At 33.1% G+C, this 25,687-nt stretch overlaps 1 protein-coding gene across 3 annotated transcripts in view; it reads right to left on the bottom strand.

Moving 5' to 3' along the window:
• AFG1L (AFG1 like ATPase) overlaps nucleotides 1-25,687 on the bottom strand; it is a 195,972-nt gene that overhangs the window by 73,048 nt on the left and 97,237 nt on the right. For all 3 annotated transcript variants that reach the window (XM_049654104.1, XM_049654106.1, XM_049654107.1), the window contains one exon: nucleotides 19,540-19,598. In XM_049654104.1, coding sequence (XP_049510061.1) covers nucleotides 19,540-19,598 — 59 coding nt within the window. The remainder of the gene's footprint in view (nucleotides 1-19,539; nucleotides 19,599-25,687) is intronic.

Genomic DNA, 25,687 nt, shown 5'->3' with positions numbered 1-25,687 from the left:
GGATTCAAGACACTTGCCCAAATGTCAGGAACAGAGCCAGACTCACAAAGAACTGCCTTCTTAACCCATTATTCTTCTGCTATATCATGGAAACCACATAAATATGTGATATGACTGTATGGTTTCTTCTACTTTCAGTTGTTAAGAATTTTAAAGATTTAAGTTATTTTAGGTATTATGGCAGAGTTTATTCAGTTAATCAACCATATCTTTATAATATGTGAATCCTAATGATCATTATTCATTATTAACTGAGGAATACTATAACTTTAAGGACTTCCACATGTCTTTAGAGACAAATTGCAGACTTCACATTTAATAAAAACAAGCTGAACACTATTGACAGTAAGAAGTACATTCTGATTATACATTAAGAAGTCCTTTCTATTAATTCTAATTTTAGTGCCAATCTACATGTTGTTCTTATTTACTTTAAGTGTTTATGTGTATATTCAGAGAGGACATTGTCTCAATAACCTGTGTATACTATTTAACACCAACTTATAAATGGGAAGTGTAGAGACAGTCAATAGTAAAAGAATATACAAAATATTTTGTACCAAGCACCCCTAGTATGCTATAATTTTGAGAGAGAAAAGCTAAATGCACTAAAGCAGAAAAAGGTTTCTTGGATATCTTGAAGCCTCAAAAACTTGGCCAAACTATTGTTCAATGTGCACACAGTTTGTGTCTTCATGCTCAGATGTTGTTGAAACAGCAGACTTAAAAGAAATAATGTCAATGAATCCTACCAAGCACTATACATGACCTCTGGGGTAATTAGCAATCATTCAAAAGCAACAAGACTAAAATGTTCTATTCTTTATTACTGTCAGCTCTTATCTTGATCAGCATTTTAATAAAGATGCTTCGTTTCTAAGACAGTTTCATGAATCAGTCATAATTACATTCTGACATGCAGTGAATAGTAAAGCAAAACTAAATATCACTTCATCAACCTTTCTAACCTTTATGCAAGTATTAACTGTAAATAATTTTTACACAATCCTACAACAGAAAATCTGCATATTTCTTAGCTTTGTACGTACTTTACCCCAAATGAATTTCCTGTGACCTATACCTGAAAAACACAATCAGCCATAATTATCCAGTTTTGTGTGATGCTCAGGTGTTGCCTTTCAGAGTTCAAATCAACTTCAAGTATAAAAGGCTACTTTATTCTACAAATGGCACAATATGCAAAATGGGTTAAGTAGCCAAAAGCATCTCAGAGCATTGTGGCTTGAAAGAAGTCTATCCAGAATCAAAACGTCAGAACAAAAATACACTAAGCAAAGTGACACTTATAAAAATAGATTCATAGATTACACATTAAGAAACGGATCCTGATGACTACTGCAGAAAGTCTTATCATTAAAATATGTAAAAAGAAGAATATTAATTAGAAGGAAATCTGAGAAGTTAAAGGGTAGATTTTTTTAATGTAATACCAAAATAGTTGATGGAAGAGGGTGGAAATCTATCAGAAATATAAAACTTAGGGGTATTATTCTGATACCAAGGATAATATGTAAAACTCTTTTAATACCAGCAACACCCCTCTCCCCAAAAAATACATGATTTAGAGTCTTGAAATAGCTAATTTCTCTGAAGACTAACTTTTAAAAATATTTTAGACAAAGTGAACATAATTCAGTATGGTAATAAATTGATAATGCATTTTGGATGATTTATTGTTTCAGATCTTTGAAGATTTCAAAATAAATGCAATGCTTTCTCAAGAATAATTTCTTGTCTTGTCAGTAGTGGTCACAGAATATCCACACAGAGCTAGGTTCCCAAACCTATATTTCCACTATGTCCTTCAAATAAGTAAAGTTTACAGTAAATCTACTGAGTGATATTGTTAACCAAGCTGATTTCCATTTAAAAACTTAACTATGGTGAAAAAAGAACATATTTACCACTTCACTTTGTGTAATTTCAATTTGAAAGATAAGTTCCTTCTAAAACTAATCTAAAATCATTCCTTATAGGTTTTTTATACATTTTATTATAAAACCACTTTCCTGGAACCTTATCAATCTGAGGCAAAAAAAGGAATATAACAAGCATCTTTTTCATATGGGACTAAAACCACAAAAATGTATAAGTCTTTTATGTGATAATTTTTGTTGAACTCTTCTGTTTAGCTTTCTTGATCATTATTCCTTCCTCTTATTGGAGGTACAAGCAAAGGAGGGAAAAGAAGTTGATTTAAGAAAACAGATTTCCCAGAAAAAAAACACAAAACTGTGATTAAGATTTAAACAAAAGCTAAAGATGGCTTCCTCCGAGCACTGATGAGGTCCGCTCCCTCATTACTAACAACTGAAAACTTGTGATGCATTTTGTTTCAAGAGAATCCAAAAGTCCTTGCTATAAAGCAGACAGGGGGGTGCTGAGTCCATTCACTCTTTCTGTATCACAACCATTATGTAAGAAGTATAAAACACTGCCTTTATGCTGCCAAGCCACAATGACTCTTCCTACATCAAAGGATTTTCACCACCAGGGTTTTTTCTTCAAAATTTATTCAAGCTAAGGGCAGAGAGACAACAATTCATACACGCTAATTACGTCTAATTATCTATTCCCTTTTCTGACCAGCTTCGGCCAGTGTTATTTGCTATCTGGATTTCTCACAACCTCCCTTTGCCCTGTCCATCCAGCCCAACAGTGAAGGCTTTGAAGCAAACAGTTGTGGCTTTTTAGAGTTTTCTCAATATAAAGTCCAAGCAAATTAAATAATTATTCTGTTAGTTTTGACACATTTATGCGTTAAATATGAGGACCTCTTGGTTAATTTGGCAAATTCCTCACATCTCTTCATGGCTGGAATCATAGTAACACCCTCTCTTATGGGAGCGTCTCCTCATGCTTTCTTTTCATGATCTAAATGAAATGTTTATTGGATTAAAGTTCTTCTCTGCAGACCTCCACGGTGGCCTATGACAAAGAGCTTAAAAGTTCTATTAATTGGTTTGAGTTTTCAGGGAGGGGAAAGGGAGAATTTTATTTCACATTACATCACTAGCCAAGAAAATTGCCACGTGTAATTAAACTAATTTATCTCATGAGTCAAACAACTAATTCATATTTAAGACACACTTCCTTTCAATCATTTTTACCATTAGAGAATTGATTTCTTGTAATTTAGCCAAAAATAACTATTTATTATTCTAAGAGAAGAGAATTCAAGACCTAACAGTCTATATTTTACACATAAGCAATAGCCTGCTGTAGTCCAGTTTGATAAATATATCATCTATATATTTTATTTCTGATTACATAAATATAAATGTATCATTTATATATTTCATGGGAAATCTATGTTTTCATTTTATGTAAGACAATTACAGAAAATATTATTTTAAAAGGCATACACCCAAAATCACTTTTCCATAGGTAGGCCATGACTAATATAAGGTGTACATTCTGCTATCAAGATGAACAAGAATTACATTTTAAATCCACATTACAATAACTTTTAGTCTAGATATTTATTTATTTCAAGGACACAGCACAAAAATACTGTCACAAAGTTTAATGCCTGTTACTATAGCCAATTTGCTTAAATAAATTTTCTCAAACATATAGGAAATAGGTATATGAAAATAGATTTCGTTAATTTCTTCAGCCTAAAATTTAGCAAATTATAGGAATGTTTTGCAAGTCAATAACTCATTTTTGTATCTTAAAACATTAAACACTAAAGTTCAAATGAACACTTTAGTGGTTTATGGGGGAAAGTCATAACTCTTTTCAATTCTGGACTTCAGTCTATTACTTTTCCACATTTTGTTTCTTTCAATCTTTAAGGGATAAAAACCTAACTCCTAAGTAAAGACATTATCACACTAACAAAGAGTTAATCCTTGCTACACTGACTCAGGTGACAACACAGTGGAGGTCAAGTCAGTGGAGTTGACACTGACCTCAAGAGCTGATTCGGATTACTTAGCCCTCTGAAATCTCTAGTATTGAAAGTTATAATGAACAAACTGACAAATCAATTTCACCAATGAAATGAAAATTATGGCAGGAAGAAATGGCAAATAAATATACACTTAACAAATCTATAAATCCCAATGCAGGTAGCTGGGCAGTCTGAGCATTAAAGTGTTTTACCTGAGGGTTATAAACAATTTTTTTTTAAGTTTGTAACTAGAAATCACACAATACCAGAATATTCTCAGAGTTCACTATAGATGTAAGATTTCTTAGGAAAAAAAAGTCCTCAGGAAACAAAAACAAAAGCTAATACTCAGCATTTTGAGAGGAGTGGGCAGTTTTAGATAAAGGATGCATAACAACTGAGAAACATTAACAACCAAGTAGAAGAAATAAAGTTATTGCCTGAACATTAAAAAATATTATAAAAATCATAATAATAAAACCATTACTACTTTAGATTATAAAGTATTTTTATTTGTTGCATAGTTAAACCCAACAAATGTTAAACCAAATCAGATTATGATGCTTTCCCAATGGACAACTCTTTATCAGGAAAAGGAAAATTCATATTTATAAGTTAATGCTAGTATCTTATTTTTCGATAATTTAGTAATCTAATATTCATCAAAGGAAAATTATACTGCGGAATGCCTTGTTGGTTATTTCTGACCAGCTTACAGGTGTGATTTTCATAATCTATTAAACACCTAACTCATTTCTTTTCTAATCATTTAATTGTAAATAGAAATTTAAAAACTTAAGAAAGAAGATAGTTTGCTAAAACATTAGTGTGAATGAAAGTTAAAATGCCACATTACTGATAACAGAATCTATCACCATATAGCAAAACATTACATACAATACTACACAGGAACATTTCCCATGGGGAGATTATTTTAGATCTGTCCACATTGTTAAAATGATTAAGGAAATCATAAAAAGGGATGCCTGGCTGGCTCTGTCAGTAGAGCACGCGACTCCTGATCTTGGGGTTGTTAGTTCGAGCTCCCTGTTCAGTGGAGAGATTACTTAAAAATAAAATCTTAAAAAAAAAAAAAAAAAAGGAAAGAAAGAAAATTATAAAAGAAAGTTAATAAAATCACATGGAAAATTATTTTTTAACTCTAAAAAGTATGAATAGCATTTATCTCTTTAAGGGCTCATTATAGAATGCATCAGACACAATGGTTTATCTAAGTTTAAGTGATGGAGTAAAGAGACAGATTTTTACCCAAATATAAAACAGCTGTCCAAAATATCATAGATGGCTGGAATTTGATCAGATGAGAAAAGCAACAATGCTTGCCAGGCAATCCATGTATCAAGAAAGCCAATAATAGTGTCTAGCTGAAATTAACCTAAGAAACTACTCTTCTCAAAATATCAACTGGTCCTTTCCTTTCAACCACAATGATTTCATTTTTTAAATTATGTATATATATATTTTTTTTTATTTTTTTTTGAGAGAGAGAATAAGAGAAAGCTCACACACACTACACACATACAAGCTGGATGGGGGGAGGGGAGAGAGAGAGACAGAGAGAGAGAGAGACAGAGAGAGAGAGAGAGAACAAGAACCCCAAGCAGGATCTGCACTGTCAGCACAGAGCCCTTTGTGGGGCTCAATTCCACGAAAAGTGAGATCATGATCTGAGCCAAAATCAAGAGTCGGACACTTAACCGACTGAACCGCCCAGGCACCCCTCAACCACAATGATTTAAATAATGTTTACAACACAAAATTATGTTCAATGTATATTATACAATGAATGCGCATTTAAGATATTATTTTCTTAAATGTAAAAATTGAATATATTTCTAAGAAAGTTGATCCTAACAAAACTGGTATTTCTCAACTTATCAAATTACTTGAAATTGATACTGAGCCACTGTCTCGTCTTTTGGTTCACCAGAAGCTTCCTCCCTTCTATCAACCATTTATACAGCAAATTCTTAAAATGACACTTTCTGCAAGATTTAAAAATGAATCTATGCTGACACAGGATTTCCACCACATAAAAAAGTCACTCTTCACAGAAAAAAAGTGCTATATACATATGTTATTTTAAACACTTATCTCTCTTTCCTTTGCATGTTGTATAAATCAGGGATAAGAAAACTTTCTGTTAAAAGCAGATAGTAAATATTTTAATTTGAAGGCCGTAAGTGCCACAGCTACTTAACTCTGCCACTGTACTGTGAAAACAGTCACAGACAATACATAAATGAATAAGCATGAAGTTTTTCAATAAAATCTTATTTACAAAAACAGGTGGCAGAGTGGATTTGGCCACTGGCTATAGTTTAACAATCCCTGGTATAGTTTATCACAGTCTAAAATACTGCAGTGTGGAACTAAGATACTTAATTTCACAGAATAGTGCTATGTAGATACCAACATATGCTTTCACAATTATATGTTTATATACTTAGAAGAATTACTTCCGTTTTATTAAAATCACAACAAAGATTCTTTAAGACTAAATCAGCAAAATCAGGACATTGTGTTATATAGTAAGCAAGGAGTTTCAAGTTTGAAGCATGCACAATAATCATAGTATTAACCATCTTTAATATACATAAGGGAATGTTACATACTAAATTTTTTTTTAATTTACAGTAGTCTCCCCCCACCCCCTTATCTGTGATGGATACAGTCCAAGATGCCTAAAACTGCAGATAGTACTGAACCCTATATATCCTATGTTTTATACACACACACACACACACACATACATACATACCTAAGATAAAGTTTAAATTATAAATTAGACATAGTAAGCGATTTACAACAATATACTGTAATGAACATTATGTGGTTATGGTCTCTCTCTCAAAATATCTTATTGTACTATATTCATCCTTCTTGTGAAGTGAGATAATAAAATGCCTACATGATACGATGAAGTAAGTGAGTGACAAAGGCAATGTGACGTGGTGTTAGGTTACTATTGACCTCTGACAACAGGTCAGAAGGAGGATCATCTGCTTCCAGACCAAGGGGGATCCTCAGGTAATTGAAACTGTAGCAAGTCAAACTGTGGGTAACAAGGAACTACCCTACATGCAATACATATTCTTTTATGGGGGTGGGGGTGGGGATCTGACTTTTAAATACATTTGCAAGTGGGTGCTTGGGTGGCTCAGGTCGGTTAAGTGGCCAACTCACATTGATTTTGGCTCAGGTCATGATCCCAGGGTCATGAGATGGAGCCCCACGTCGGGCTCTGCACTGGGTGTGGAGCCTGCTTAAGATTCTCTTTCCATCTATTCCTCCCCGCCCTCAAAAATTAATTAATTAATTTCCAACTTTCAAGCAAACAGAAGAATGTAATAGTTGTTATGTTATAAAAATCTCAAAGAATTACTAATCACAAAATTTTTAATCTGTAATTCTCATGCTTGTGTTTCTTTTCCATGTGGTTTTTTCCTCCATGATGAATGCCCTTTCCCACTATGCCTGGTAATTTTTATTTGATTTCTAAGTTTCAATTTAAGTATCACTTGTTCTTTGGAAATACTCCTGACATGTACCATCTACTCCACTCAAACTGCTGGTGTGGGTTGTGGCCCCTTTTCTATATTCTTTGGCATTCTATAGTTAACTCAATTACAGAAGTTCCCACCTGACACAAAGAAAATTTTACTGACTTACAGACCATAAAAAAGACAATATTTAACCAGATTCAATGACCACCACCAATGTTTTATTACTCTAATATCTCCATTTAAAAGTTATTAATTCTGACTTAAAGTAGTTTGTTCAAGAAGTTTCATGAGTTCTATAAATCCTACGATACCACATATCCAAAAATATGTATCTGCAGGCTTAAATTTTCGTGACAGCTTGGCTAACAAGAAGGCACATCTTTTTTTTTTTAATGTTCATTTATTTATTTTGAGAGAGAGAGCAGGGAAGAGGGACAGAGGGATGGAGAGAGGGAGAGAGAAGGAGAGAGAAAGGGAGAGAGGGAGAAAGAGAGAGAGAGAGAGAGAGAGAGAGAGAGAGAATTCCAAGCAGGCCTGTTGCAGGGCTCAATCTCATGACTACCAGATCATAAAATGAGCCAAAATCAAGAGTCAGATGCCCAAACCACTGAGTCACCCAGCTCCCCAACTTTTCTTCTATTTAACTGTATGACTCTTTCTTTATCCTTGAAATTCAGTTATGCATCAGAAAAATATATTACCCCTCTATTTTATCTTTATTTTTCTCTTTCAGAAATATGAATTATGTGAATGATTGATCTGTTGTCTGCTTTCCATGTCTAGCATTTTCACTGTAATTGTTTTATCTCTGACTATTCTAGCTACACTTTGTGTGACTTTTCCATAAGTTGAGTCTATTTATCACTAATTTTATTTTTAGCAGTTTCAATCCTTTAACTTGTTTTTCCTAAGATGCTTTTCACTTTTTTAATGTGTCTACCCTCACTCTATTTTCTTAGCTCTGCCACCTCACTTTCCATCTAATCTTGCAGCTACTTTACCTGTCCTCTTATTTCACTGGTACCCATAACTTCTTTATAATTTCTTTTAAAATATAGTAAAGTTATGGGGCGCCTGGGTGCCTCAGTCAGTTTAAGTGTCTGACTTCGGCTCAGGTCATGATCTCGCGGTTTGTGAGTTCGAGCCCTGAATCGGGCTCTGTGCTAACAGCTAGCTCAGAGCCTGGAGCCTGCTTCGGATTCTGTCTCCCTCTCTCTCTGCCCCTACCCCACTCTGTCTCTCTCTCTCTCTCTCTCTCTCTCTCTCTCTCTCTATATATATATATATATATATATATATATATGTGTGTGTGTGTATATATATACATATAGTTTTATCTACAAACGTCTCCCGTTTCCTTAGGTAGTTCTTCCAAAGTATATTCTTCATGTGCTTTTACTTATTAGTGCGTGTCTACCTCTCCTGTTTGTTCCTGCTGCTTCCTTCCTATGCCCACCATTTCACTCTTTTAATAATAGCCTCTGTACATAGGACCTATGTTCATTCCATTTTGCTTTTTGCTAATTCCTTAACCCTGAATGTGAATAATCCTACCCAGATCTGCCAACTTCCTAAGAAGGGTAGACAAAAATTTACCTGCTAAAAGAATGGGTTTTATTATAAAAAATAATACAAGGGGCACCTGGGGGGGGGTTCAGTCGGTTAAGTATCTGAATTCAGCTCAGCTCAGGATCTCATGTTCATAAATTCAAGCCCTGCATCAAGGTCTGTGCTAACAGTGCAGAGTCTGCTTAGGATTCTCTCTCCCTACCTCTCTGCCCCTCCCCCACTCACACTCTCTCTATCTCTATCTCAAAATAAATTTTAAGAATATGAAAAAGAAAAATAAACAAAAAATAATACAAGATCATTCCAGAAAAGTCTAATGTTAGAATTCTTAGAAAAGTAAGGGATGCCTGGGTGGCTCAGTCAGTTAAGTGTTCAACTCTTGATTTCAGCTCAGGTCATGATCTCATGGTTTGTGGGTTCAAGCCCCACATCAGGCTCTGCAATGACAGAGCAGAGCCTGCTTGGGATTCTCTGTCTCCCTCTCTCTCTGCCCCTCCCCTGCTCACTCTCTTTCTCTCTCAAAATAAATAAACATTTTTTAAAAAAAGAAATCTTAGAAAAGTCTAACAGAGAAAATGTAAATCATCTATAATCTAACTCTTCAGAAATAAGTTCTAGCTATATTTTGAGGTATTTATTTCTAGTAGTTTTCTATTCATGTACATGTACATTACTTTCACAGTTAAGAGTACTGGATATACTCTTGCATCATATTTTTTCACTCAAATTATCTGTGAACATTATTATACATTATTAAAATCTTTTTAAAAATATCATTCCAAGTAAGTATACTATAATATCCCCTCATGTGACTGTACCATCATTTACTTAATGATTCCTCTAAAGATGGGAAAGATGTTCCCATCACTGCTTCTTAAAAATAGTTATCCTGAGGCACCTGGGTGACTTGGTCAGTTCTGTATCCAACTCTTGGTTTCAGCTCAGGTCACGATTTCACATTTGCATGAGTTCAAGCCCCATGTCAGGCTCTACACTGGCAGTGCAGAGCCTGCTTGGGATTCTCTCTCCTTCGCTCTCTGCCCCTCCCCCTTTCACGATATCTGTGTTTCCCTCAAAATAAGTAAATAAAAAAGTTTTTTAAAAAAGTTATCCTATTTTATATTTCTAAAGTATCTGTAAAAAAAAAAAAATATGGCTCTGAGCTCCTAAATTACAAAATATCCTGTCTTCTTCTTTACAATTAAAAGCTAAGATGATGGAAACCATTAAAAAGTGAAAAGGCAACCTACTAAATGGGAAAAGATAATTTGCAAATGACTTATCTGATAAGAGGTTAATATCCAAAATATATAAAGAATTTATATGACTCAAAACCAAAAAGCCCCATGTAATCTGATTAAAAGATGGAGAGAGGACCTGAAAAGACATTTTTCCAAAGAAGACATACAGACAGGCAACAGACTGCTCAATATCACTCATCATCAGAAAAATGTAATTCAAAACCACAATGAGACATCACCTTACAACTTGTCAGAATGGCTAGAATCAAAAACACAAGAAATAACTCGGATGCCTGGCCAGGTTGCTCAGTTGGTAGAACACGTGACTCTTAATCTCAGGGTCAGGAGTTTAAGCCACATGTTGAGCATGGAGCCTACAAAAGAAAAGAAAGAGAGGGAGAGGAAGGAAGGAAGGAAGGAAGGAAAGAAGGAAAAATATTGGCAAGGATGTGGAGAAAAAGGAATCTTGCTGACAGGAATGTAAATTGGTGTAGCCACTATGGAAAACAGTATGGAGTTTCCTCAAAAAATTAAAAATAGAAATAGCATACTACTATTCAGTAATCCCACTACTGGCTATTTACCAAAAGAAAACAAAAACATTCATTCAAAAAGATATGCAGCCCTGTGTTCACTGCAGCATTATTTACAATAGCCAAGATATGGAAGCAACTCAAATGTCCTTCAATAGATGAATGGATAAAGAAGATGTGGTAGATGTACACAATGGAATATTACTCAGCCAGAAAAAAAAAGAATGAAATCTCACCATTTGCAACAATATGGACGGACCTTCATTATGCTAAGTGAAATAAGTCAGAGAAAGACAAATACCATATAATTTCACTTATACATGTAATCTAAAAGACAAATGAATAAAGAAACAAAAATTAAACAGACTCCTAAATACAGAGAACAAACTGATGGTTCTTGGCAGGTGAAATAGATAAAGACGATTAAGAGGTACAAATTTCCGTATGGAATCAGAAAAGACCCCGAATAGCCAAAGTAATGTTGAAAAGAAAACCAAAGCTGGAAGCATCACAATTCCGGGCTTTAAGCTGTATTACAAACCTGTAATCATCAAGACAGTATAGTACTGGCACAAAAACAGACACATAGATCAATGGAACAGAACAGAAAACCCAGAAATGGACCCATAAACATATAGACAACTAATCTCTGACAAAGCAGGAAAGAATATCCAGTAGAAAAAAAGACAGTCTCTTCAGCAAACAGTATTGGGAAAACTGGACAGCCATGTGAAGAATGAACCTGGACCACTTTCTTACACCATACACAAAAATAAACTCAAAATGGATAAAAGGCCTAAATGTAAGACAGGAAACTGTCAAAATCCTAGAAGAGAAAACAGGCAACAACCTCTTTGACCACAGCCACAGCAACTTATTTGACATGTATCCAGAGGCAAGGAAAACAAAAGCAAAAATGAACTACTGGACCTCATCAAGATAAAAGACTTCTGCACGGCAAAGGAAAAAACCAGCAAAACTAAAAGGCAAACAATGGAATGGGAGAAGATATTTACAAAAGACATCAGATAAAGAGTTAGTATCCAAAATCTATAAAGAACTTATCAAACTCAATATCCAAAAAACAATCCAGTGAAGAAATGGGCAAAAGACATGAATAGACACTTCTCCAAAGAAGACATCCAGATGGCTAACTGACACATGAAAAAATGCTCAACATCACTCATCATCAGGGAAAGAGAAATCAAAACCACAAAGAGATACCACCTCACATCTGTCAGAATGGCTAAAATTAACAACTCAGGCAACAGTAGACATTGGCGAGGATGCAGAAAAGAGGAACCCTTTTGCACCTGATGGGAATGCAAACTGGTGCAGCCCCTCTGGAAAATAATTTGGAAGTTCCTCAAAAAATTAAAAATAGAACTACCCTACGACCCAGCAATTGCACTACTAGGTATTTATCCAAAGGATACAGGAGTGCTGATTCAAAAGGGCACAAGCACCCCAATGTTCATAGCACGACTATCAACAACAGCCAAAGTATGGTAAAAGCCCAAACGTCAATTGACCGAGGAATGGATAAAGATGTGGTGTGTGTGTGTGTGTGTGTGTGTGTGTGTGCATATATATATATATACACACACACACATATACATACATGTGTATATATATATATGTATATATACACATATATACATACATACATATACACATACATACACACACACATACATACAACGGAATATTACTCAGTGATCAAAAAGAACGAAATCTTACCATTTGCAACAATGTGGATGGAACTAGAGTATTATGCTAAGCAAAATAAGTCGGTCAGAGAAAGACAAATACCATATGACTTCTTTCATGTGGAATTTAAGAAACAAAACAGATGACCATAGGGGAAGGGAAGTAAAAATAAGAAAAATAGCGAAACAAACCATAAGAGACTCTTAAATACAGAGAACAAACTGAGGGTTGCTGGTGGGGTGTTTGGCAGAGGGATGGGCTAAATGGCCGAGGGGCATTAAGGAGGGCACTTGTTGGAATGAACACTGCATGTTATATGTAAGTGATGAATCAGTAAATTCTATTCCTGAATTTCATTATTACATTATATGTTAACTAACTTGTATTTAAATTTGAAAAGATAAAATAAATAAAAATTTTTTAAAAAGAGGTACAATTTCTAGTTATAAAACAAGTTACAAAGATGAGAAGTACGGCATAAGGAACATAGTCAATAATGTTTGGTGACAGATGGTGACTACACTTACTGTGGTGAACAGTGAGTAATATATAGACAGAATTGTTGAATCAATATGTTGATTAGCTTCATCTGAAGCTAATATAATGGTAAATTTTAATTATAGTTCAATAAAAAAAAAAACTAAGAGACTTCTCCTTTTGGCCAAAGCAGAGTATTTAGAAGTCAATTTTGCCTTCCTGCCATTAAGCACTAAAACACTGGACAAAACATTTAAAACCTCTACTACCAGACATAATACAATGAGTAGCAAAAGACACAATCCCTGAGATGTGGGAAATAAACCAGTTAAGCAAGCATTACACTTCCCATGGCTTTCTGTCAGAGGCAATTTCTAGACTGCAGCACAGCAGTCTAAATCAGTTGAGGAGACAGTGATCAGAGCTCTAGGAAGTTGAGGCAGTTGGGATTTGCATGGCAGAGTTCAGTAAAAGAGGAAGCTATGCAGAGACAGAGCTCTAGAATATCTGCATAGAGAATGTCTGTAATCTTTGGCTGAATATTAAATTGCACGTGCATAAGGTGAAACTTCACAAGACTGGGGAAAGAACAATCCACCCAAAGCTGGGAGATACAAGCATTCTGAACAGACAGAGTAGAGAGAAGTTGGTGACACTAAGGGGATTCAGTAGAGGCTCTAGAAGGGTCACATTTAGAAGAAAGAGTAAAATAGTCTTAGAGTAAAGGCTACTTGAGACATACTATCAAAGCTTAGAAACAAGCCTCAAGGGGCACCCAGGGTGGCTCAGTTGGTTAAGTGTCCCACTCTTGATTTCAGCTCAGCTCATGATCTCACAGGTTTGTGGGATAAAGCCCTGCATTAGGCTCTGTGCTGGCAGTGCGGAGCCTGCTTGGATTCTCTCTTTCTCCTTCTCTGCCCCTTTCCCACTTGCGTGCTCTCTCTCTCTCTCAAAATAAATAAACATTAATTAAAAAGCCTCGGAAGGATAAAGCTGATCTGCAAGCAACTTAACCACTTGCCAAAATAAAATTCAACAGCCTTAAAGGAAGTAACACTCAATATAATCATCACAATGTTCATCATCCAATCACAAACTATTAAGTTTGCCAAGAATCAGGAAAGGAGGACTCACAACCGGCGGGGGGGCGGGGAGGTTAAAATCAGAACACAGAAACAAAACCAAAATGACAGAAATGAAGGAATTAGCAGACAAGAACATTTAATAAAACGACTTCTACTTCTGGGAAGATGGAGTAGACATCGTTTCTCTGTCCCTCCTGACATGTACAATTTAAAATCCTAGAGATCATATATAAAATAAACATAGGTACATACTAAAAAGTAGAACAAAAAAGAGGTAGGGATCTCAAGACCTGAGAAACAACAGAATGGTGAGTTCTCTGCTTTTCTGTTCAATTCATGTATTCCAGACTTGGAACTGAAGAAGCCAGCATCCCAGAAATGCCAATGGACATGGACAAGGGAGGACCCAGGAAAATGGCAGCATAGCAAAGAAGAAACTTTTCAACAATAACTTGTACTGTGGCAAACACCACAGTGGAAAAAACCGATGCCACCTGCACCCTTTCCAGCAAAGGCTGAGAGGAGTCTAGAAGTACATTCTCACAAGGCTGTTAATGAGGCATCCCAACACTCCTGCCAGTGACATCAGAGAAGGCTAAGTGGGGAACTGAAACTTTCAACCCTGGGGCACCTGGCTGGCTCAGTCAGTGGAGCGTGCAACTCTTGATCTCAGAGTTGTGAGTTCGAGCTCCATGTTGGGTGTAGAGATTACTTAAATAAATAAATTTTTTTTAAAAAAGAAACATTCATCCCTGCCAGTCAATAATGAGCACCCCGCCTTCCCTACCCCGATGATGTCAGTGGAACCTCTCCACCAGCAGAAACAAGGAGTACCTGCTCTATAGATGCTGATAAAGAACCTGGACTGCTCCCTATATCTAGCAATAATTAAACAGTGCCTATCCTTCTGTTAGAATAGTGCCCAAAAAGCCATCTAAAACTCAAGTTTAAAGATGACAAACAAATGGCCAATAAGCACACGAAAATATGCTACTTGTCACTGATCACTTGAGAAACATGAATCAAAACTACAATGATTACACACAGAAGAATTAAAAGGACTCAGACAAATATTAGTACACAAGTGTTCACAGCAGCATTATTCACAACAGCCAAAAGGTAGAATCAACCCAATGTCCATCAATAGATGAACAGATGAACAAACAGTGGTATATATGTATAATGGAATCTTATTCCTTAAAAAGGAATGGAATATGACACATACTACAGCATGGATGAACCCTGAAGACATTATGTAAGTGAAAAAACCCAGACACAAAAGAACAAATATCATATGACTCCATTTATATAAGGTACTTAAAATGGCAAATTCATGGAGATAGTAAGTAGAATGATGGTTACCAGGAGTTGGGAGAAGAGGAGAATGGGGAGTTATTATTTAATGAGTACAGAATTTCAGTTTGGGAAGACGAAGTTCTAGAGCTAGGTGGTGATGATGGTTGCCCAACAATGTAAATGTACTTAACGGCACTGATTGTACACTTAAAAATGGTTCGAATGGTAAATTTTATGTTATATATACTTTACCACAATAAAAAAAATTTTAAAAATAAGATCCAAAGTCTCATGACAGATTATGAAAATGTCCAAATTTCAAATGAAATTCATTCATACCAAAAAACCAGGAAGATCTCACACTATAAAAAGACAATCACTAGATAAATTCATTCACACCAAAAACCAGGAAGATCTTACACTGTAAAAAAACATCAAGATGACAGAGATGTTAAAATTATCTGATAAAATTACCCTATGCGTGTGCAATTGAAAGCAGATATGACAAAAATACTTCCACAATTATGACTATGCTTGTAACAACAAAGAAGCTTGTATCACTACTTAGTAAAAAAATTCATTATAAAAGTTCTATTCACAAGCAATATTTAATCATTCTAAATCTGCACGCAACTTACAGCCTCGAAATATGTTAAGGTCAATGACAGAATTATCAGAGAAATAAATAGATTCATAACCATAGTGAGAGATGTTTTCCATAAGCTTCATAATAATTGATGGGAAAAAACAATAAGAATTTGAACACAATTAACAACTCCAATCTAATGGGTGTACTGTGTTATATATACTATCACATACAACTGTAGTTGAGTACTCATTATTTTCGAGAATACAAAGAATATTTTTATAAAAATTGGCCATATATTAGGCCATAAAGGAAATTTCAACAAATTTTAAAGGATTTAAGTTGCATGGAGCATATCCTCCCACCACAACGCAATTAAGCATTTGTTGAGAAAATAATAACAACAGGAAATTTCATATGCTTGTTTGGAAATTAAAAAACATACTTCTAGCTAACACATGCGTTAAAAAAGAAATCACAATAGAAATTAGAAAATACTTTGAACTTAATAGTGAAAATACTAAATATAAAAACTTAATGAATGCAGCTATTTACGGGAAAATAAATAGCCTTAAATGCAGTTAGGAAAGAAGGTTGAAAAGAGATTTAAAAAAAATTAATCTCAGTAAATTAGAAAATGAAGAGCAAGATAAATTCAAAGAAAATGCAAGTAAGAGCAAAACTGGAGCCTCCCCACTTAAATGGCAGTGGAAATTATATGTAAGGGTTAGGCTTTGTTTTGTTTTGGTTTTGCCTTGCTTTGCTTGAAGGAGTTCTCCAGGAGGGCTTCCTAGAGGAGATATACCTAAACATTTTCTATATCCTTTCCAGTACTATGGCTTTTTCTTTTCTTTTTTTAAATAAATTGTGGTAAAATATACATAACAAAAACATTATCATTTTAACCATTTTAAGTGTGCAATTCAATGGCATGAAGTACATTCATGATGTTATACAACCATTACTAATGTCTATTTCCAGAACCTTTTCATCATCCCAAAGAGAGACTCTACCCATGAAATAATAATTACCCATTCCCCACTCCTCTCAGCCCCTGTAACCTCTATTTTACTTTTGTTTCTCTGAATATGCCGTTTCTAGGCACATCATATAAGTGGAATCATATAATATTTGTCCTTTTGTTTCTGACTCCTCTCACTTAGTATGTTCTCAAGGTTCATCTGTAATGTAGCAAATGTCAAAATTTGCATTCCTTTTTTATAGCAAAACAATAATTCATTGTATGAATATACCACATTTTGTTTTTTAACAGCATATTGGCCCTCCTCATCATTCCTACTATCTTATAAAAATATTATTGTTTACTAAGAACTTATATAGGCTCTTGTTTTTTTGCAATACTCCAAGCAACAAATCACAAGTTCTTGTAGTGAATTACCAATTTGTTATCACTTGGTTTATAGGAGAGGACATAAAAGAAAAAGTGAATATACACTGTACTTTTTCCCCAAATAAATTTCTATCTGGTTTATAGTCTCTTTTTATTAAACCAAGATTCTCTATTAGTTTTAAGATTGACTTCTGCTATACAGTTCTCTCAGCTGGGTCAAAATGCAAGAGTAACACTAGCATATGTGAATAGACGAAATGTCATTTAAATAAATATGAAACAAACTTTCCTTACAAAGGAAACCTCATATGCCCACCAAAAAAGTTCCAGGGAAACCAGCCACAGCATATATTTACCTGGCTGATGTTTTGTTACATGTGAAAAGTCTTGAATAAACGGGACATTTTAAATACTTTCTTATCCAATAAGATATTCAGTTTCCTAGGAATTTTAGTTTGTGTTCAATTTCAAATTGTACATTATTTATTTCAGTTCTTGTTCAATTTCAAATTTGGATAATTTATCTCTTTGGGTTTCTTCCTCTCTACAAATATATATATATATATATGTATATATATATATATATATATATATATACACACACACACACACACAAAAAAAATACTATATATATATATACAATACATATATATATACAAAACATATATATATACAATACATATATATATATATATATACATATATATATGGAGAGAGAGAGGGTTAAAAAGTGAAAAAATTAAACCCAATCTGGCCAATTTAGTTGTTTATTAATAATGCTATTATATATTAAAGTATGACAAATTACTGGCCAAAAAATAAGGTTTGTGGTTAAAAAAAAAAAAAAAAAGTATACATACAAAGTTCCCTGAGAACCTTTAACTTGTTTCATTCTGTGAGCCTTCTCTCTTTACATTTTGTATATTTTATGCTACATGAAGATACTATTTTTAGTACCCATTTTTCTTAGCTTCCTTGTTTATATTTTGGTATCTACATGTACCAAATTACTTTGGATTCCCAGCATGAAGAAAACACTGTACATTTATTTTCCCCCCAAATGCAAAACATGAATATAAAGGGGAAAAAAATACTAACAGCATAAATCTTCAAAGAGTACTTTTCCTTACATCTATAAATATCTCAGAGAAATTAAAAACCTCTGGGAACTTAAAATTTCTCAAGGAAAAAGATGTTTTAATTCTCCCAAGTATAGCACAGGGAATAAAGTTTGGTACCAATAATTTGAAAAAGACTATCTGACTGTATCTTTAGAATACTTGTAGAAAAAAATAGATTTACTTCTCCTTCTTGATAAGAATTTTTGAGGTTTTAGGTTTTTAAAAATAATACAACCTCATCCCTTCTTCAGTTATATTGCTATAGACTGGGAAAAATTATGTACCTAAGAATTATGGGAGTTATATTTTGGCACATATGCTTATTTTTGGTACTGTTTTTGGTACTTCATTTTGCTTTGTATTATAGATATTTGTGTATGTCCTATATGCCCAACTAGATTATAAATGACTTGTAAGCAAGAACAGCCTATTTCATGATTGCATTACCCATCATGCCCAAAGTAGCACTTTGCACATAGTAGGTTCTCAATAAGTATTGGTAAAATATAGAATTATTGAATAATTGTATAAAAATTTATTTAAATTAACAGTGAAAAAAGAGGCTATTTTATTCTTAATCATCTTGTAATGAAGACTATTTCAAACTCCATGCAGTGATGATACACACAAATATTTAAACTATTTATGTGCCTCAACTTGACATAATTTCATAACTTGATGGCAATCACATTTAAATATATTAGAATATTTTTGTAATAATGCTACTCTAGAATAGCAACTTTAATAGCTGAGAAAACACGTTAAAGACCATTAACCTTAAAGAAATAGAGAACATTAAACATTTTTTTCAGAAATCAATGTGTAAGGTTAAATATTCCACTATAATATTTATGAGCAAACCTCAAATTAGAATTTATAAATGCAAACTATCAAATGTTTCAGTTAGACAATAATTTAGACTATATTTTATAATTTCTCCTGTGTACACATTGATGAATACTATATAAAAAACATTCTTTTCTCCTTTAGTGTCTTTGACTATAACTATCTAATATCAAAATGAATTCTGCTTGAATGCAAGACCATAGGCAATCCTATAAAAGCCCTTAATTATCAATCAATATGATATTAATCAGTGAACACAAGTAAGTGATTTTCCTTACCTTTAGAACAGCAATGAATGGTACAAAGTTAGCTCTCTGGAGTCCATTTTTATAGAGATCTGAAAGAAAAAATTGATATTAGCATTTTACATAGCCTAAAATCAATGTTAACTCATATTTTGGCCTGAGAAATAAAGCTTTTATTTATAAAAAAGATAAACATGCAAAAGAAAAATAACCAAAATGATTTCCATTCTGGTACTACACAAAATTCATTCTTAATAAGAAGAAAAATTAATAATTACAGAAAGAAGATCAAAAGACATTCAATCAAATTAGCTTTAAAGTATAATAAAAAGCAATGAAAGAATTTCAAAGATATCACAAATATTCCTAAGTCAATAACTCAACACAAGATATATACTTAAAAGTATTTAATATTTGAAAATATAGAATTTTACTAGTAAAGGAATTATATTGTCTTCTATCTCAATCTATAGTAAAAATTCTTAGTACATAATTAAAAATGTAGGACAAGATTAGCCTTTTAATAAAATACATCAACAGACAGAGCTGTGCATATATTTGTATCAAAGTTATATATTTAACATAAAGGTGAATAACACTAAGGCCACTTTACTTTAAAAGAAATTACCCCAAAATTAACATTCCATTCTCAATAGACTATAAATTTAATGCATTTATAAATAATAAATTGCTCGTATCTTGTGCTTTACAATGGTAATTTTCATATATGCATGTGTCACAGTGTACGTATGTTTAGACACATATTCACACACATAAACACATACCGTCAAGAGCAAAAAAGTGAAAGGGGGCAACAAATTTTAAACTTTGCATATTTTATTTTATTCTTCCTTTTTTCTTCCCTTCTAAAAAAAGACTTGGAATTTTATTCAAGAGATTGAACTTTTATTGTATATAAAACATTCCTTTTAAAAGTAAAATCTAAAGTAATGAGATTTTTTTTAAGTATAAAAATGTGAACAGTAAAAAGTTTCTCAATAATAAAACTCATGAATTAGACTATGTGTCTCAATTTTCTTTTAAACATTGCATTATAGGGTTCTTTCTAGATTTCCTTGTTTATAGAAAATGTGATAACTGAGACAGACTTCAACTGCCACATTTGCTTATAGAAATAAAACATGGTCATTAGGAAACATTTATTCTCTTTAGAAAAATATCCATCACAATACCATTACAGTGTATAAAGTATTTGCAAAGTTCTTTGGTTACTTAAGGACCAGAGCCTTTAATTCAGTTACATTTAATATTTTTATTTAGAGATATTATAAAAGGTAAGATAATGCTGGCCAGACTGTTGGAATTTCAACATTCAAAATGAGAGATTTCCTTTCCTATAGTCAATACCTCAAATGAGTAAAATGGCTAAAATGTAGAAAATGGGTTATAAAATTAGCTATTTTCATAGTCTTCCCTAATTACCAAGTTGCTGGGAAAGGTGCATAAAAATAATGCTGTATGATAAGGGTTGACAGCCATGATTATGACTAAGTGGTTAAAAAAATAAAATAATTTTAAATACACTCAATGTTTATAGCAGCTTTACTCATAAAAGCTAAAAACTTCAGCTTTATTTATAATGGCCAAAAACTGGAAGCAATCCAAATGTCCATCACTAGGTGAGTGGATAAACAGACTGTGGCATTTCTGTACAAAGAAATACTACTTAGCAATAAAAAGGATAAACTACTCATACAACAAAATAGATGAATCTCAAAATAATTATGCAGAGTAAGAGGCCAGGCATTAAAAAAAAAGGGTACATACTGTTTGATTCCATTTATACAAAACTCTAGAAAAAGCACATTAAAGCTACAATAACAAAAAGCAAATGAGTGGTTGCCTAGAGAAGGGGCAAGGAGGATGACAGCGACAACCGGGACAGATGAAAAAAGGGAGAGAGCAAAGTTCTGAGTGTGATGGAAATGTTCATTATATTGGCTTTGGTGATGATTTCACAGATGTATACACATGCCAATATTTTATAAATTGTATCCTTTAAATATGTATCAATTATTGCATATTATACCTTAATAAGTTCTTCTAAAATTTATTGGGAAAAATACCAAAGGGAATACTGAAGAACACAATGTTATAGAATTAACACTAAGATATCACACTAATGAAAGTCTATCTATGTTAAGGTAACCTTTTGGTATTACAGAATAACATCTTTGTTATGGACACATAAGGCTCTGAGTTGTAACTTAACAAGCGCGCACCCTTTAGTGGGTCCATGACAATGTACCCACTTGTAAAGTAGGATGTAAAGCCCCACTTATAGTATTCTTGATTAAAAGTTTCCACTCATCAGCAAAATCAAATAATAATACCTGTAAGTCTTCAAGAGTTAATTTTTAAAAGGGTTAACTTTTTAAAAATCTGTGTTTATAAAGATATACAATTCAAACTTTATGCTCTGAAAAGTATTTTCTAAACAGAATTCTAAACAAAATTCATTTGGCTTGAAAACCTTTAGGTTTTTATAGGACACTTAAGTGAAAAAGAGCTGTACTCATTAAATTGAAGAGTTTTTTGCAATTCAAATATTATGCTAATTATCAATGCAATAGATCCATCTCCTGAAATGTTATTTAGCTACCAATTTTTTCATACTAGTCGTTTAATATTATTTTTCCCAGACATAAAGATTTTATGATACATTTATATCAACATTTGTCATTGTTTACTAAATACTGTTTAAAAATTCACCAGAAGTTCTTGCCTACGATTTTTTAACGACCTCTAAACACAGTTAAGTGAGCACTTGGTCATATAAGAGAGTGTACTGGAATTATGGCACATTCATTTTTTGAGAATGGTTATAAGGACCTCTACATTCTCCACAGTGAATAACTATAATAATACTTACAGATGAAACAGATGCAAAGAGGATTTTTAAAGTAATTACAAGGATCTAATGTACATGGATATACAGATATTTTCCTTAAAAATCCAAACATCGCAGAAGAGGTTATATACAAACCTAATGGTAACCATAGATCAAAAACCACGAATAAATATGTAAAGAATAAAGAGAAAGAAATCCAAACATATCACTAAACAATTCAGCAAAACATGAAAAAAATGGCAAGGATCAGAGAAAATCTTTACAAACAACCACAAAACAAATAATAAAATGACAATAAATATATATCTATCAATAATTACTTTGAATGTAAATGGTCTTAGTGCCTCAATCAAAAGACACAGGGTGAAAGAATGGACAAAAAAAATAAGACCCATCTATATGTTGCCTACATGAGACCCATTTCAAACCAAAAGACACTTGCAGATTAAAAGTAAGGGGACAGAGAAACATCTAGCATGCAAATGGTTATCAAAAGAAAACCAGAGTAAAAATGCTTACATTGGACAAAATAGACTTTAAAACAAAGAGTGTAATAGGAGACACAGAACACCATATACTAACCAAGGGACGATCCAACAAGACCTAACAATTGTAAATATCTATGTGCCCAACATACAAGGACCCAAATACATAAAACAGTTAATAATAAACATAATTACAGTAACAAGCATAAAAGAATTAATCAATAATAATACAGTACAATAATTAATAGATAATAATAATAATACAATAATACTTAACACTCTACTTACATCAATAGATCATCTACACAAAAAAATCAACAAGGAAACAATGGCTTTGAATGACACACTGGACCAAGTGAATTTAACAGATATAATCAGAACATTCCATCTGAAAACAGAATACACATTCTAGTCAAGTGCACATGGAACATTCCCCAGAATAGATCTCATTTTAGTTCATAAAATAAGCCTCAACAAATTCAAGAAGACTGAAATCATACCATGAATCTTTTCTGACCACAAGGCTATAAAAGTAGAAGTTAGACACAAGAAAAAATCTGGAAAGACGATAAATACATGGAAGTTAAATAACATGCTACTAAACAATGAATGGGTCAACAAGGAAATCAAAGAAAAATTTAAACAGTACATGGAAACAAATGAAAATGAAAACACAATGGTCCAAAATCTTTGGGATGTAGCAAAAGCAGTCATTAGAATGAAGTTTACAGCAACACAGGCCTACATCAAGAGAAGAAAAATCTGAAATAAACAACCTAAGCTTGCAACTAAAGGAGCTATAAAGAGAACAACAAACAAAATCTAAAACCAGGAGAAGGAAGGTAATAATAAAGATTAGAGCAGAAATAAATGATATGGAACTAAAAACAATATAACAGATCAATGAAACCAAAAAATCAGTAAAATTGACAAACCTCTAGCCAAATTTATCAAGAAAAAAAGAGAAAGGACTCAAATAAAATCACAAGCGAGTCAGAAGAAATAACAACCAACACCACAGAAATATAAACAATTATAAGAGAATATTATGAAAAACTATATGCCAACAAATTGGACAACCTAGGAGAAATGGATAAATTCTTAGAAGAGATAGAACATTTGAACAGACTTATAACCAGAAAAGAAATTCAATAAGTAATCAAAAACTCCCAACAAACAAAAAGTCCAGAACCAGAAGGTTTCACAGGTAAATTCTACCAAAAATGTAAACAGGAGTTAATACCTATAATTCTCAAACTATTCCAAAAACTAGAAAAGGAAAGAAACTTCCAAATTCATTCCATGAGACCAGCATTACCCTGATACCAAATCCAGTTAAAGACATCACAAAAAAAGAAAACTACAAGCCAATGTATCTGATGAAAATAGATGTAAAAATCCTCAATAAAATACTAGCAAAACAAATTCAACAATGCATTAAAAAAATCATTCACCATGATCAAGTGGGATTTATTCCTAGGTTGCAGGAGTGGTTTAATATTTGCAAACCAATCACATCAATAAGAGAAAGGATAAGAACCATATGATCATTTCAATAGATGCAGAAAAAGCATTTGACAAAGTAGAACATCCATTCACGATAAAAACCCTCAATAAAATAGGTTCAAAGGGAACATTCCTCAACATAATAAAGGCCATATATGGAAAAAACCCAGAGCTATCATCGTCCTCAATCAGAAAAAAACTAAGAGATTTTACCTGAAGATCTACAAGACAAGGATGTCCACTCTCACTACCTTTTAACAGAGTACTAGAAGTCCTAGCCACAGCAATCACACAAAAAACAAAAAGAAATAAAAGGCATCCAATTGGTAAGGAAGAAGTAAGGTTTTCATCATTTGCAGATGACATTACATAGAAAACCTGAAAGACCCCACCAAAAAAATGCTGGAACCGATAAATAAATTCAGTAAGGTCGCAGGATGCAAAATCAATACACAGAAATCTGTTGCATTTATACGCACAAATAATGAGGCAGAAGAGAAATTAAGAAAACAGTCCCATTTATAAATATACCAAAAACAGTAAGATACATACCTAGGAATAAACCTCACCAAAGAGGTGAAAAACCTATACTCTGAAAACTATGAAACATTGATGAAAGAAATTGAAATGACACAAAGAAATGGAAAAACATTCCATACTTACAAATTGGCACAACAAATATTGTTAAAATGTCTATACTACCCAAAGTGATCTACACATTTAATGCAATCCCTATCAAAATACCACCAATATTTTTCACAGAACTGAAACAAACAATTCCAAAATTTGCATGGAACCACAAAAGACCCCAAATAGGCAAAGAAATCTTGAAAAAGAAAAGAAAAGCTACAGGTATCACAATTCCAGACTTCAAGTTATATTACAAAGCTGTAGTAATCAAAACAGCATGGTACTGGCAAAAATACACATAGTTAAATAGAAGACAATGGAAAACCCAGAAAGAAACCCACAACTATATGGTCAATTAATCTTCAATAAAGCAGGAAAGAATATCCAGTGGGAAAAAGACAGTCTCTTCAACAAATGGTGCTGGGAAAACTGGACAGCAACATGCAAAAGAATGAAATTGGACCACTTTCTTACACCATTTACACAAAAAATTCAAAATGGATTAAAGACCTAAATGTGAGACATGAAACCATAAAAATTGTAGCAAAGAACACAGCAGTAACTTCTTTGACATCAGCTGTATCAACTTTTTTTCTAGATATGCCTCCTGAGACAAGGGAAACAAAAGCAAAAATAAACTATTGGGACTCCATCAAAATGAAAAGCTTCTGCACAACAAAGAAAACAA

The sequence above is a fragment of the Panthera uncia genome (assembly GCF_023721935.1).
Source record: "Panthera uncia isolate 11264 chromosome B2 unlocalized genomic scaffold, Puncia_PCG_1.0 HiC_scaffold_24, whole genome shotgun sequence".
NCBI classification, from domain to species: Eukaryota; Metazoa; Chordata; class Mammalia; order Carnivora; family Felidae; genus Panthera; species Panthera uncia.
This window is presented reverse-complemented; position numbering and strand designations above follow the sequence as displayed.